General features: G+C 40.6%; 1 protein-coding gene across 1 annotated transcript in view; it reads left to right on the forward strand.

Moving 5' to 3' along the window:
• The window catches only part of LOC140246537 (uncharacterized), a 102,805-nt gene that overhangs the window by 15,931 nt on the left and 70,052 nt on the right, over window positions 1-16,822 (forward strand). The window contains exons 3-8 of the mRNA XM_072325880.1: window positions 4,106-4,297; window positions 9,923-10,007; window positions 10,961-11,138; window positions 11,460-11,624; window positions 14,351-14,497; window positions 15,544-15,609. Of these exons, the coding sequence (XP_072181981.1) occupies window positions 4,106-4,297; window positions 9,923-10,007; window positions 10,961-11,138; window positions 11,460-11,624; window positions 14,351-14,497; window positions 15,544-15,609 (833 nt within the window). The remainder of the gene's footprint in view (window positions 1-4,105; window positions 4,298-9,922; window positions 10,008-10,960; window positions 11,139-11,459; window positions 11,625-14,350; window positions 14,498-15,543; window positions 15,610-16,822) is intronic.

A 16,822-nucleotide genomic window follows, 5' to 3' on the forward strand; every position in this document is an offset into this window, starting at 1 on the left:
TCCAGCATCCAGCATCCAGCCAATTACATTCGCCCCTATACAGTATATCTACGGTAGATCTGAAGCTAATCTACAGCCATTGTTTGCGATTGCCGCTATTACGGGGCTCAATGCCGTCTCGTGTACGTGATCAAGTGAAGTAGAAGGGCGCGTAAGTGGGGGCGGGTTATTCCTGCATGCATAGCAATGAACAAAAGCGCCGCCATCGGCAGGGCATGAATAATATTCTGCCTTACTGTATCTTGTGCATGTGTCAAAATGCCCGGGACGGACAGAAAAACCCATTGTGTAGCCATGCATCCTGGAGCCTGCTGAATGCATTCATCCGAAAATCGCATCGCCTAAGGATCCGCGTCGGGAGAAAACATCATTTTGAATTTTTGGCAAGTGAGGTGCCGAAATTAGCCTACCTGAATTTCATGGCTGATGTTATTTGCACTAATGACATTGGATGCTGAATTTCATTCATAATGATTTATGACAGAATTCTTCTGCACAATGAACGAAACATTCACAACAAAGAAAATACTAACTTTTTATAGTGATTTGTGAAAACATGTACATGGTTGTACTTGGCACAAGAATGAAACAAAGAGGAAATAGTGTGAGGTGAATACACTCAAACACAAACACACAGACATACATACACACACTTCATCACCTTCCTTTTGATCGAACGTAACGTTGAAAGAAACAATTTTTTTTCAAGGTGCCATGGATTCTATGGAAACCACCCTTTATAATATATCTCATTTCATAAATGTTTCTAACGCGTAAATGAAATTTCATCTTATATGAGCTTGTCTTCATCCTCTTACTGATTTACTGAATTGTAAATGTTACTTTTATGTTAGTGTTTTATGTCCTTTGCACTTCTGGGGTGAATGTGTTATAAGACTATTAGTTCTTTTTTGTTAACCCATGTATCCTAATGAAATAATTATGTTCTCTATGTTTGTAGTTACTTTTTTTTTTTGCTTTTGAAATAAACTAATGAAATAAACTGGAAGAGAGAGAGAGAGAGAGATAGAGTGGCAGACAGAGCGATAGACGGACAAAGTAAGATACAAGGCAATCCATACCAAGATACAGGTATTAAACGAAGACAGTTGTTGAGCTTTCCGCGCTACCAATTGGCTAGCGCCAATATATTCTAAAACCCGCGAAAATTATTAGGGACACAATTTTCTCTGCACGTTTTGAATAGGTCGGCAATTTTGCCCAGCGCGAATTCAAGAACCCGCGAATATATTTTTGAGCCGCTTAGCGCGAAAAAAAAAAATAATCGCGCGTAAACATCGACTTTTACAGGAGAGAATGGGAAGGCTAGACATGGCATGAATAGAGAAAGGGATAGAGATTATTATGAAGGAATTAGCGACGTAATAGAGAACGCAAGAGGGAAGGGGACAGACAGACGGACAGAGGAAGGCAGATATATTACTGGTGTGTGTGAGAGGGAGAGAGACAAACAGACAGACAGACATAGATGGAGAAGGTGGGACAGAGGGAGGTTCGTGACGTCTGGGCCTCTTTCCGCATCTTACCACCCAGCGAGAGAAGTCATCATTACAAATTCCTCGCGGGGGCGACTCCTAGACTCGTGTATACAGACTACCAGCAGGAGTCCCGCCGAAAGACGGGCGGTCTATGAGATGAGTTTGGAGCAGAAAGAGGAGGAAGAGGAGGAGGAGGAGGAGGAGGAGGAGGAGGAGGGGGGGGGGAGGGGAGGGAGAGGGTGTAGGTGTTGTCTCAAACGTCTAGATGGAGATTAGGATGAATAAATATAACTGTCATTATTATGTACGCTGTCACGCCCTCGCGCTCAAAAAAAAAAAATGATGTTGTGCAATCATAGAAAGGGAGACTAATCATGAGTCCTGATATTAAAGGTGAATGCACTTTCTTAATGTTACACGGTCAATGGGACAGAAGTCGTTGATAATATGTTGATGACTTGAACCTATCTAATGATGTATCCGAGATTATCATGGACATCATAATAAGATTGTAGATATTCACAAATAAACTGGGAGGTAAAATGTATTATTTGTATATCGTGTCTTATATTCCGCACTTCAAATGTTGTCCACAGTCTAAATCTAGTCCACGGACTGTGCGAGTTTCGACTGCCCCAACGTGCGTGACTTATCGAGTACGCCAACATCCATACAACCATGAAATACGTTGACACGGTCATGTGCGAAGTAACGCTTGTTTTGATTATTATCGATGGAATAAGTTCAAACCGTCACTTTCGTTTTAAATACATCTACGACGTGGATTTTAGTGTTCATTTAGTTCGTAACTTCTCATGGTTGACATCAAATGATTGAAAATAGCTAAGAAAATATAAGGGGGGGGGGGGACTCTGGACTGTAATGCAACAGATAAAAGCGGTAACTTGATGGTTCCATCAAAGTGTTGTTATTGTTTGTATCTCTGTGCGTCTTGAGAGGAGACTATTAGTGGTGGTAGAATCGCCGCGGCTAACGAGTGTCCTCCCATCTATCAAGACGCACCGCCCGGGTATCCGGCCCCGTGGAAGCGAGTGGCGGACTGGAGGCGAGAAAATTGATTATACATCCTGTGCTTGTAGAGCACTTGTGGCCCAGCTGAAACAGAAGTGACATTAATCCGAGGTCGACACATCCTTCTGACTTGACAAGGCAACGGGGACTGTTAAAAAAAGAGGAGAGAGAGAGAGAGAGAGAGAGAGACTGTTTTTGTTGCTTTGATTTGATATGAAATCCAAGAATTTAAAGAGAGAGAGTATATCATTAAATTGCTTTGATTTGACTTGAAACATGGATTGAGGGGGGGGGGGGGGGGGGAGGGGGAGAGGAAGACAGAAAGGGGAGAGAAGGACCGCAAGAGGAAGAGAAGATTGAAGAGTTTTAAGTAAACGGAAAGCGGGAATAAGAGGCAGAATCCACAAAAATGTGATGCAAAGTTAAAGCAGAAGGTAAAAGTGACATGTATAAGTGCAAAAATGAAAGGAAAACTAGTCCGAGATGGAGAGCGCTGACAAGACATCGAGAGTGAAAAAAAACCCCACAAAAATAGCACAAAGAGGATGTTGAATATATATATACATATATATATATATATATATATATATATATATATATATATATATATATATATATATATTATTCATGTTCCATATTCCACATTTCATACAAATTTCATATTCCATTTGATTTGAAGCAGAAATGTTTTTCACAAAATGGTCAGTTTGAACCAATAATGCACACATGTATAAGGACATAATAATTGGCGTGTAATATGAGGAACCCACTAAAAAGCAAAGCTTGTAGGATGTGGGCTCCAAAAATATAACGTAGGTTTTAGTACAGTATATCAATGGCAGAAGTGACGTAACATGCAAAATTCAAAATATCGAGAATATTACAATGTTTACGGGATGTACAAGGTATAGTATATAATGTTTATGATTAACTTATGGTATAAATGCTAAGAAAAGTAGCAAGTTGATCAAACTAATGAAGTCATCCGAGCGAGGCAACATTCGAGTATATGCAAAAAAAAAAAAAAAAAAAAAAAAAAATTCAAGTGATTACGGCAAAATAATTACACATAGGATTTTAGAAAATTGGCTTTGAGATTTTTCTTAAAGGAGCTTAAAGAACTTGAGTGCAACCGAACCGAATCTAACCCATTCCAGAAAGAAGGGCCGGTCGATGTAATTGTCTTAAGGGCTAACGAGCTAATATATATATATATATATATATATATATATATATATATATATATATATATATATATATATATACATACATATATATATATATATAATTATGTATATACTGTGTATATATCGTGATAGGCTTACATTCAGACACTTGGTGAAAGAGCAAATTTGCAGAAATATGTATAGAGAAATAATTAATTTTCAACAATTATCAGAACAAGGCAATCCGTTCGCTGCTGTCCTCTGATCTTATAATAACCTACACACCGTCGCTGTCCAAGGCATCCACGTTAACCATAAACATGTGGGACAGCGAACTCAGTTTATGACCCATTATAGTATTTGCTGCTTCACTTGACCACATTATTTTTTTTTCCATCCCTCCCGCAGAAAACCGGGAATCCAAGCTGGGTTCGAACACGGCTCTACTGCGGACCCTAAAGTACACCGTTTTAGCCGCCATGGTAATCCACCTGACGGCCTGCGGCTGGTTCTACTTCGCCTGCTCCGGCTGGCACGGACCGGACGGAGGCTACGAACTGAACTGTCTGAAAAACAGCTGGGCAAGGAAGTTCGGCTTCGGTAAGATTTCCCTCGTTATACGTGATGGCTGTGTGTAGGCATGCACGATGTGTATGTGTGCGTGCGAACATACACATGCAAGTGTGCGTACGTGTGGGTGGGGTTAAGGTCCATGGGTCTGTGTGTGTGATGTGTGTGAAATGAAATGATATGAAATTGACATTGAGCTTGTTTCATTGAATGGTCGAAGGAATTCCAAAGCTTTATAGGACCCGTAAACATAAAATTTATGTTGCCAATTATAGTTCTATTTTTAGGAAGATGATAATCATTCCCTTGTGTAGTGATGTATGACAAAAATAACCTGTGAAATTCCCAAGTGAATCAGCAAAAGACTTGCGTATTTTCGGTTTTCATTATACTTTATAGGCAGTAACAAGCGATGACAATATATTATAAAGGGGAAAAGTGGGATAGAATGAACTGTGCTTCGTAAGAGGTGTTTGATTAGGTGAAGGCTGGATAAAGACGGAGGCAATTGTCATGGGACAAAAAAATAAAAGAACAGGAAAAAAACAACACCACCAACCCCACTGAAAAGTTCAGTCTATAAATGCGACCTCTGCCTCACCCACGCAAAATGAATTTACAATGTATATCAAAGTAACGTTTGAAACAAGAGTTTGAACAAGCTGTGCACGATAAGGGGTGCTAGGGACACACTAACAACCAACGACAACCTGCTGCTAACAACTGTATTGTGAAGCCGAACCTTGTCTCTGAATTTTGATCTATTTTGAATAATGTCAGTCATATTTCGGGATGATTATACACGACGAAAATAACTTGATTTTCGATATGATTTGTAAAATCCCATAACATCTGCAAGCACCTTCTCTATAAACTCTCACACACACACACACACACACACACACCCCGTCCCCCCCCCCCAAAAAAAAGGAGAGAAAGAAACAGAACGTTACTGCTAATACCTACTTATTTTTGCACGTTGGAAAAAACAAACCTATTATGCAAGAATGACTATTATGAAGAGCAGGTTGTTTGGCTGTGCGTCTCTGCCCTTTTTAAGGCTGCGTACAGTAATTAAATGGTCGTGAATAGACATCGCCAGGAATAACAACGTATATAGTATTTTAGGCAGAGTAATGAGCAATTATCATTGCATGTGTTGTTGTGGGTTGTACAGTGATAATGAGTACAGTAGGCAAACATATTTGGAAGGACCTGTTATAGGAATAACCCCAACAGAACAAAATATGCAAACTTAATTGATTGAAAATCACATTGAAGGAGAATCCAAAATAGAATGAACGAACTTGAGCAAGTTCTTTTTTTTTTGAAGAAACGTTTATAACGAAGTCACAAAAAGGGGAAAAACTAAAACGATAGAAATAAACAATACCGATCAAATAACACAACAAGCCGAACGTGAATAGAAGCCGATTGATTATGCACATTTCCGCTTTGAAGCTTAGATTGCAAAGATAAAGCATGTAAAAAGAAGTAAAATAATGCAAACAGACTGTAAAGCCATGCTCCACGTCGATTTGCGTTCATCTTTTTCCTTCCCCACCGTTCATTAAGTCCAATACATAGAGGATATGAAAGAAGCAGGAAAACAAACAAAGGAACAAAATACGTAGGAGAACCGTTGTGTGTACAAATTTAACCGACCTGCTTCTTATCCGACTCGACAGGTATTCATCATACACACGAAGAAGAATATTATTATTGGAGGAACTCGCGCACTCCGAGCCGTGGGTTTCCCGATGACTTCTGACATTTACCGGGCTATTAGTCTCATTGGCGCAACGTGAAAGAAATAATGCCAGTCGCGTAGTACACAAGAGAAGAAGAATTTCCAAGAAATAAAAAATGGTCACAGCTTATCCTCGCATATATACTGTCTTCAGGTTTTGCATTTGTATACCCGATGATACAGAGGGAGAGAGAGAGAGAGAGAGAGGAAAAGAAGAAGAAGAAGAAGAAGAAGAAGAAGAAGAAGAAGAAGAAGAAGAAGATAGGCAGATCTATTCTTGTCTTTTGATATTGATTTCGGTGAGACGGAAAAACATAATGTTGGCTTTTTTTTTCCCCCTTGGAAAGTTATTGTTCAACAAATTCACCTTTTACTTCGGTTCTTTTACAGACAAACACCTGCGCTCAAAATATCCCAATGAAAAACAAAACATGATCCAATGTGCGCACGTGTATTTGATTATTCCATTCGTGTCTGTATGTGTGTGTTAGTGTGTTTGTACGTGTCTCCCGTACGTGTCTCCCATTACCTCAGTAACATCGATCTTCACTGTGTAGCTGCTGAAGATAAAAAAAAGAAAAGAAAAAACAACAGAAAACAAAAGAAAATTCCAAACTACAATAAACCTGTGTCTGATGTGTGCGCATGTGTGTGTACTGATGTGTCTGTTGTGCATTTGAATTACAACTTCTTCTTTTTTTTTTATATGCAATCAAAGTCACTTAACACAGCCCACACGCTTGAATTCCTATTCGATTTTCGTAGAAAGAAGTGAAACCAAAAGGGAAAAATCTTCTCATAATTCCTGCACCTGACAAAGAGGGATTGGGAGAGAAAAAAAAAATGCGAGGAAAAGTAACCATTCATACCTAATATTTCCTTCAATGTATTTCAAACAGGCGAAAGTGGTGATTACACTTTTCGCTTCAGGGACGTTACCATGACTACGGACATGACGTCACTAGGGGTGAAAAAAAAAACATGAAGGAAAGTGACAACGTTGAAGAGGGAAATGTGTATGTTCGTACGCGCGTGCATTATGAGTGTGTGTGTGTATGTGTGTCTGTGTTTGTACGTGTATAACATTGAAGGGGTGGATATTATCACTCCGTGGCACTTTGTCACATCTGGAAAGATGGATACTGTGCGAGAAAAATGTGCCTTTTGGTGAAGAGCGCCCCCGCATAACATGCACTGCAAAAAGATCGGTGTTAGATTCAACACCGTGGGTGTCAAATCGAACACCGATCAAGTGTCAATAAAGGACCACATCGACCGGTGTGATAGACAGTATGTTATGATAGTGTCAAAAAGTGTTCACCTGGCACTTTATGGTGTTAATTTGACACTGTAGCTGGTGATATTTTTGACACTGCGCTGCTGTTAATTCAACTATGACACTACATGGTGTTGATTTGATATTGCTGGTGTTAATGTAAACGGTATAACACTCGTCCAGTGTCAATAGGAGAAAACACTAATTGGTGTTACTGTGGTGTAAAGTGTGTTTGCAACTTTTCTTTTTTTTAACCAAGTACTTATTTTAACATCAGCTCGTTGTTTCATACCTGACACCCCTATAATTATTTTCTTGCAGTGTGGCATTTGATTTGGAGAGCCCATGCGTCGGCAGGGACGGGCAGCGGATTTCCCCGAAGCGCGAGGTTTTACGGGCGAAAACGGACAGCTCGCGCTGGCCTCGTTCCGATTTGATGATGATTAAAAGCTGACGCACCGTTCTTGTTGTGCATCTGAGCCAAAAAAAAAAAAAGAAAAAAAAAAGGGAGGGGAGGGGGACTTGGTGCAGATGTTCAAGAGTCAGCATGCCTGAGTCATTATGACTATGTTGATATGTCATTATCTGATGGGGTGTGTTGACAGAATCGCAGACAATACGTTTTACTTTCTATATACACATAAAATCGCTTCTTTCTTTTATCAAGTGGTGGATCTTTCTGACTTCCATTTTGAGCGTGATGAAAAACGAGGAAAAGATGTGATTACTAAAAATTATCAGGTGTTTAGCTTTCATCATAATCATCATTCTTTTTATCTTTGCAATAAGGTGCAGACTTACTCGTGATTATCACTCGTTTAATTAATTATCATCTGTTATTTCACGTGTGTGATATTTTGTAGCATTGATGTATTAATATTTATTGTACTGTTTGGATTGTTTTTAGTCTTTTCCAGGTACTGAACGTTTGAGCGTTTGTAATTTGAATACATTTTTTTTTTTCAGAAAAATGTTGTTCCTGCCACATACATTGTAATTCGCGCCGTTGTTAAGGAGTATGAGTATTGACAGTGATTACAATGATAATAATAACAATAATAATAATAATAATAATGATAATAATAATAATAATAATGATAATAATAATAATAATAATGATAATAATAATAATAATAATAATAATATGAACACTTGTAATGCGCCGGTATTCATCATGAATAGATACTCATGGCGCAAGAAAGAGAGGCAGAAAGAAAATACCAGTGAAAAAGAGGTATGAGAAAAGGAATAAAGGAAATGTTTACAAAAAAAAAATGTTTAAATAACCAGGTTTTAAGTGAGCTCTTAAACTCACTTAAGCCCCTTTTACACTTTCACGGATCGCATCACGGATGACCACGGATCGTCGATCCTTGATCATCCGTATTGTTTCCGGCATGACCGTGTTGACTCCGTGAAGTCATCCGGCATTATCCTTGACCACCCAGCATGTCCGCGGGAAAAATTAAGCTTACTTAATTTTTCATCCCGGACATCACGGATGGACATCAATACGAACTCTTCCTTGTCGGCACCGTCTATTCCGTGTTGCTTCCGTATTCCTTCCTTGTAGGCACCGGCTATTCCGTGTTGCCTCCGTACTCATTCCGGGACAGTCCGTGAAGACATCGGGACGTCCGTATTAGCATCGGTTCCATCCGGGATGAGAAATTCGTGTATTTGCCAATACAAGCTCATAAAATCAATGAAATTTGCTCACATCTTCTCCTATCAGTACAGCCATCAACCCCTCATACTGTTTGAATATTTGTAGCCTGAGAATCTTCAGTGACCCACACACATTTCCTTGATGTTTGTGTGTGTGTGTGTGTGTGTTTTGATATGTCTTGTTTTGTTTTCCTTTGTTTATGTCATGATGTTCCCGCAAAATGAGAGTGTGCAAGAAGAGATTTGCCTGATGTCGACAAGCCCAGGCGTATGTAGGCTGCTGTAGATTTTCTGGTGTGCTTGTTATTAGCTCTGGAGGCATCTTGTCCGATAATGGTAAAGTATCAAAAGCAAAAGTAAATGTCATCTGTCAACATTTTGTTTAGGGACATCCGTGTAAAGACCGCGAAGGGACCCAGTTGCATCCGTGCTCTTCCTTGTTATTCGTGTTAGCTCCGTATCGTTTCCGCTGTGGTCCGCGTTCGTTCCATGTCTGTCCGTGAAGGCACCGTACTTGTCCGTGTAACCTCCGTACTAACTTGTCCTTGTAGACACCCAGTTGGGATCGTATTCACACCGGCATTGAGAGGAAAATCGATATTTTGCATGCCGGAACACACGGATGACGATCCGTGGTCATCCGTGAAACAATCCGTGAAAGTGTAAAAGGGGCTTTAGAGAGGACAGATTACGAATGTTTTGTGGGAGTCTATTCCAATGAATTTGAAAAGGAAGTTTACTGATAATGATCGTGTGTTGTGGAACCAAAACTTCCCATGATACTACATGCGGTCTAGACGTCTGCATGTATTTCTGTCCCCCCAAATCTCTTCCCCTCCCCCCCCCCTTTTGTGTGTATGGGGGGGGGGGGTATGATTATCATTAGATTTAAAAAAAAATGCAGACAAGGGACCCATAAAAAGCTAAACATTTTTATTTCTGTCCCATTTTTACTGTCTAGTTGGCAACGACACAGAGTCGGACAAACCCGGGGATTTCTATGTCATCGCCCTTTACTGGTCTGTGGCCACTGCAACATCTACCGGGTGAGTGCATTGCATATAAACTTCTCAACACAGGCTGAAGGTTTATGCCTCCTCGAAAGTGTGTCATATTTATGGTTTATTTCATGGATAAGTGTTCAAAGGCACCGGTGCCATTACTAGATGCAGCACAGTTTACGTTATAGTGCTGGAGGGCTCCGAAGGAATTCCATCCGGCTGGGCATGATGCGATTAAATCGGCTTTCCGTTCCCCGACGTGACTTGCATTGGGTAAGTTTTTTGTGCCTAAGGTCAGAGGTCATGGATCAAGGTCATATGATCGTTACAATGTATTTCCTTTTCAAGAAGCAATTCGTAATGAGATCCGTGAGCCTCTATACAAGAGGATCTATGCAGACAAGATATTATGTTGAGATATAATCGGCAGAGAGCAAAGTTTGGAGAAAGTTCGTTTATAAATTCGGAAGATTGCAGTTGGTTAAATCAATAGCTGCGATCGCCGCTGGTGGCAGTGTAGTGATTCTGTTGTGACAGCAAAATTGTCCTTCCTCTGTCTGTCGTTTTAGGGAAAGGCCTCTCTGGCGATTAAAGAAAAAAAAACCCAAATGAATAAAATACAACAAAGAAAAGGTGAGAAGCTGGAAAGAAAGAACCATGTCATGAATACCACGGATGCATTCTAAAATACCTCAAAAGAAAAAAAAAATATATGGATTTCATGTAGAAAAAAAAGTAATAAAAAACAAACAAACAAACGACAGATTTCAAAGCAGTCAATATTTGCAGGAAAGATCAGATTTGTGCGAAAAGCCAAAGTTCTCGAAGACTAGAGGAAGTGTCAAAATGTGAAGACTTTTAATACCTCATGAGACTATAAATGTAACTCCCGCGCGAGCTTTTCGAGTGTTATGATACCTCTAAAAGGGCAATATCTGTCTTACAACGCACGTTAAATATAATCTATAATGACCGCGCTCCGTCGTCACGTGCTGCAGGTATGGAGACATCAGTGCCGCTAACGAGCTGGAGAAGTGGTTCTCAATCTTCTCCATGCTGCTTGGAATCGTCGTCTTCTTTGGCATGATCCTGGGCGGCATGGCCTCCATGCTGACCAACTTCGACGCACAGAGGGCGCGCTACACGCACCGGTTCAACGTCATCAAAGACACACTGGTGAGAATATACGGATTGGGAAGGAGATTGAGAATATGTGTGCTTTGTTTTGATAATAATAAGAGTTCAGGAGTATATAAAGTCCAAGTATACATGTAATTGTTGTTCTTATTGTTATTCAAGTGAATGGTTGAATGAGAATGAAATTTTGTGTCGAAAGTATCTGCCGCAACCTCACTCAACTTCACTCTCCTCCCTCCTCTCCCCTTCCTTTCACTTTCCTACTCAATTCCCTCACCATCCCTGCCCCTCTTCTGTTCCCTATCGCCTCAATCTGTTCCTCTTCTTGCCCCACCCACCACACCCCTTTCCCCCTTGCAGAAAGACCAAACGGTTCCCGAGGACCTCCAGAAGCAGGTGATAGGGTACTACGAGTACCTCTGGGTTAGGAAGAAGGGGGTAACGGACGAGAGTTTGATCAACGCCCTGCCCCTCACCTTCCACGCCGAGGTCTCGCTGAGCGGAAACAAGTACATCCTAGACAAGGTAGGCACTAAACTTTACCAAACTCGATTGACCCCACCTCACATCCAACTGGACCCCATGGAAGACCAGCTTAGGGCAGCTGAATATGGGCTATCCAGCTATCTTTTCACAAGGAAATGAACAAACAAATAAGCAAACAAACCTCTTCAATATTCATGAAGCCTTACTTTTAGCTCACATGTTTTTCACACAGACATACCTCATCGAATTTTGCTCTTCACAACTACAGGAAATATTGTGAGGCTTGTCCAACACGCAACGACTAATTCCTGCGAGCGTGATTTAAATTCTTCAAATAATCTGTGCACTCTATCCTGAATCGAGATGCAACACTATTACTCCTATAGTATTGATATCTTTTACTTCAGTATATTTGTCGTTACAAAATTAATGTGTAATAGTATACAGTACATTTTTAAATGCAGTTAACTCATTTAATATTGTGGAGGGGACTGTGTGTATCTATGCATGTGTGTATGTTATGCAATGACTGTTGAATCATAGGTGTTAGCGATCATGTGTTTTCCACCCCTATGCTACTGCGATGTTTCAAGTCGCCTTCCAGCACTTCTCATTCTTTCGGATTGATTTTTTCTTTTTTTTTACGCACTAATTTCACCTCTTGTATTTTTGCAGTGTCAGTTAACACATAAAACCCACATAGCATTCTATACACACTTTCCTAAGTCCGTTTTAAGAATAGAAGGTTTGCAGGTTGTTCAACCACTTCATATCTACTGTAGACGTATGGTCCTTGGTGGCACGTTGATAATACAGACATCACCCACTCTCTCTGTTCTACCATGGACGTCATTTCCCGTTGGCGATCGCTGATGATGTAAGCCTCCCCCAGCTCCCTCTGTCGTCGCAAGAAATGTGAATGCTCTTTCGCCAGTTGATACAGGCATCCGCCAGGCCAAAAACACACTGAAAAACATTGCTGGATACCTTAGTCGATAGCGAATCATTCAGCTCACTTGAATCGCCAGGCGCGATTTATGACGTCATTATTTTATACTCTCATTTTCTAATGATATAGTTGGCCAAGCAAGCGTTTATGTGGATCATATCCGTCGGGATCAATGTCATAAAGTCCCATTCCTATCGCACATGGTAGACTTGCTCTGTAGATTACGACGGATTCACAGCGTTTGTTGTTGCTGTTTCGAAGAGGCGCCATTTTCCCCCGAGCGCAACGAGGCAGGCCCTATTTTTGAAGAGTACGATAACACGTACGCGTCGCACACCTCCCGTATTTTCCACTGTGACAATAAGCGCGCCACGCGATCGCCTCGCGCCGGTAATTGTGCCAGTGTAACGCTGTTTATCCGAGCGGAATGCCAATCACAAATAGCCGCGAAGTCTTGCCGCGTGTGTCCACCTGCTGCCCGCAGTCATTTGCCTCCTCTTCACCCTCTAACCTAATAGTCGCACTCTCTTCCATCCCGCCCCTACCTTACAGCTTACGTACCGTTCTCCACCCCAATCGGAGAATCGGAGGGTAATTTTCTGCTGCATGCACAATGTTGCTGGTGTGATGCCCTTAGATTAGACGGAGAGAAAGAGCGAGAGAGAAAGAGATGGAGGGGGTTGGAGCTGGGGTATGGTGACGGAGAGAGAAAGAAATTCTAATTTCTACTCCACCAAGATATACTGAAGATCGTAATACCGTCGGATGTCGTTTAACCTGCATCTTCACTACGTACTTGGCTGTGCTTGTGTGTGTGTGTTTGCACACGTATGTGTGTGTATGCATGTATGGCAAGTTCTGTTTGTTTTGAGTCATTTTACAGGGGCCGCCGAGTGTGTTTTAGTATGTGCGTGTTTGTGTGTGTGTGTGTGTGTGTGTGTGTTTGTGTGTGTGTGTTTGTGTGTGTATGCGTGTGTGTGTGCGTGTGCACACGTATGTGTGTGTATGCATGTATGGCAAGTCTTGTTTGTTTTCAATCATTTTACAGGGGCCGCCGAATGTGTTTTAGTATGTGCGTGTTTGTGTGTGTGTGGGGGGGGGGGGGGGGGGTGGATGGCTTGGTCAAGGGTAAGTGCTTCCTGAGGTTGAAAATAATCATAAAAAGCTTCATGTTATACAAGGTAAACTCTGTGACTGACCAGATTTACCATACTGTCCTTACCCCTTCAAAGTCAGTAGTGATGTGATAGACCTTTTTAATGGAGAAAAAAAAAAACACAAGAAATAAGACAAGGATTATTCTGTAATAGTCTGGCTGAAATTGTTCTTGAAATATTATCTTGATAGTGGCAGCATCAAGTTGACCAAGTTTGGAGTGCAGATATGTGTTTTCATCAATCTGAATCTGATCACGCAGATGAGTCAGTACACTTAATGATGCACAGGACAGAGTGGATCGGTGAGAATTGGATGCACAAGTTTAACTTTGGAATTGTTTAAACCCACGAGAGCAGCGAGTGGGTTTTAGACTGTTCCAAAGTTAAACGACAGCATGCAATTCTCACTGATCCACGAAATTGGCCTTGCTTTCGAATTTTACCGGACGCATTGCTCAGTGTGGATAAGTAAAAATCAAAGCATGACTATTGACCAATCAGATTGCAGAGATTCTAAAGCCCATTTTATAACCAAGTTTGACTACTACAGTATTATTATGTATTATATTCGGTTGTGCCATGATATCATACATTGTGTCTTTATCAGTCCGAACTAAAACAAATTCTCTCTCGAATTCCCGTCCCGCCGTTGGCGGCAGGCTCCAATGTTCCAGGGCCTGAGCGACGGCTTTCTGCGCATGCTCTCTCTGGAGATCAAGCCCTCCCTCTATCTACCACGCCAGACCATTGCGGGCCGGAACGAGATTTGTCACGACATGTACTTTATACAACGGGGAGAAATCGAGGTAAGCATGTACAAAATAATTATTTTCCGAAATATCTTTACAAGATTCCAGTACCTACTGTAGCATTAAAGGAATGATATAGTTTTGTGTGAGATAGAGCTTCTGGGCCCTGTTTAATGAAGAATTAAGATTGATTAAAGCTGATTTCTATTATAAGTTTATGGCAGCCTGTGTGTCAAGGAAATTTAAAGTCGATTTCATCTTTTGATAAAACGGGGCCCAGGTTTCAAACTTTTTTGTGAGATAATGAGAAACCTCTTAGGAAATATGAAAGAACGGCATGGAGGATACGTTGAGCAAAGTTGGGGATAGAGTTACATGGTCCAAGATTTATGAGTTGCTCTTGTAAAGGATGAAATAAAAAAAAAATAAAACTTATGTTTCATCTTATTTTGTTTGTGTGTCGTTGTACGGTGTCACAATTAAGCGTCACAATTCTGTAGCGGTTCCATCATGACATTACTTTTGCTCATGCGACAATTGCTGTCAAGAAATATCTACATACTAAGCCAAACATAAATTCTCTCCACAAACATAACCCTAACCCTGATCCTAATCCTCACATCAAAGTAAACCTAAAACCCTATCACGACTCCCAACCCTAACCTTATAAATTCCTTGGACAAAATAAGATCGGAGCAACTGTCGCATTGAAGCAAATGCCATGTCACCTAAAATAGAATACAGTGCTCATCCGAACAGCTAGAATCGTTTTATCGGGAACACCGCTCAGGGGCAACAGAATTTGATATTACAAACTAACAAAGCTTAGGAGAAAAGAGAGGAAAGTACACAAGAAATTGAGAACGAAGAATGGCAGGGAAAGATGAGGAAGAAAAAAAAAAGACTATTTGTGGCGCTGACAGGCATAATGCGTTCTCTAATGTACCCCTGCCATTCTGACTCAATGTCAGCTCGCATCATCTTCGTGTAATACGATACATCCTAACAGTCATTATAGGCACATTAGTGGCGGCTTAATGCCTTTCGCAGTGTCTCAAATGGGCGCCCGTTTCCGCTCTCCTATTCCCCCTTCCCTCGCTCAGGTTTTATCAGCTGACGATGACGCAACTCCAATCGCCCGCCTGAACCACGGCAAGCTGTTCGGAGAGGTAGGTCTACGTGTTTACTAGGTACTATTATACGGTGTGTGTATTTGTCTATGTGTGTATGTGTGTGGGAGAGAATAAGTAGGCCAGACGTTTATGTGAATGCTCGTGTGTACATGCACGTAGCTGTCTATAATTGAATGCTTGTGTGTGTGTGTGTGTGTGTGTGCACCATTTGTTTATTCGTGTGCTTGCGTTCGCGCACATGTTGTTAGAAGACCTTCATATAAAGGGATGGTATAGTTTCGGTTGACATAGGCTTAATGTTTCCAGGGTTTTTTGATGATGCTTTTTTTTTTTTTTTGAATAATGAGATTTCAACCTCTAATGAAGTATGGAAGAGCATAATTGTAAGAAGAATTCAAAGTTTATTTGACGAAAATCAGTTCTGAATTGCCTGAGATATCCAAAGAAGAGCGTTTCTAATGAAAGTTGGGACCCACCTTTATTAAGATCACTTTATTCTAGTTTCTAGATATTTCAAAAAAGAGATTATTATAAGGTTTTGTTTCTTTGTTTTATCATATTTTCAAGAATATTCCTTGTTATGTCACAAGTGAGGTGTTACTTAAAAGGTTTTTACCTTGCTCTGTATGAGGATTGACTCGCTTTGAAATGTGTAAAAGCCTGTTAGCCCGTTTTGCAATCCAAACTGCTCGTAAAAGTCCGTGTATCTCCTCAATTCGTTTTTGAACTGCGTGTAATCAAGTCGCCTTTAAAGGGGCCCTGAAATCCAAATGCATGTTGGTTAGTGTTGATTTATGATACCCTTAACATCACTTTTGCGGTAAAACAAATATCTAGAAACATTTAATATATTTTTAACGATTTTTTCTTCTATTTTTCTTCAAATTACTTGGGAGCGCCCACAAAAAATCCTTCCAAACCAATATTCCTCATATGACCTCATCTGTCAATCATTGCTGAAGTACTGAAATGTTTAACAAAAGACATTGGAATGCACCTTCCCCTCGACTCAGCATAACTTGCATGTTTCTGTCATACTGAGAATAATGTGACTAACAAAAACATGGCGAGGGAACATGCAAGTTTAATATGCTGAGTCGAGGGGAAGGTGCACTCCAATGTCTTTTGTTAAACATTTCAGTACTTTTAGCAATGATTGACAGATGAGGTCATCTCAAGAATATCAACATTGATTGGTTTGGAAGGATTTTTTTTTTTGTTTTTTTGTGGGCGTTCCCAAGTAATCTGA

Source organism: Diadema setosum, chromosome 3 (assembly GCF_964275005.1).
Source record: "Diadema setosum chromosome 3, eeDiaSeto1, whole genome shotgun sequence".
NCBI lineage: Eukaryota > Metazoa > Echinodermata > Echinoidea > Diadematoida > Diadematidae > Diadema > Diadema setosum.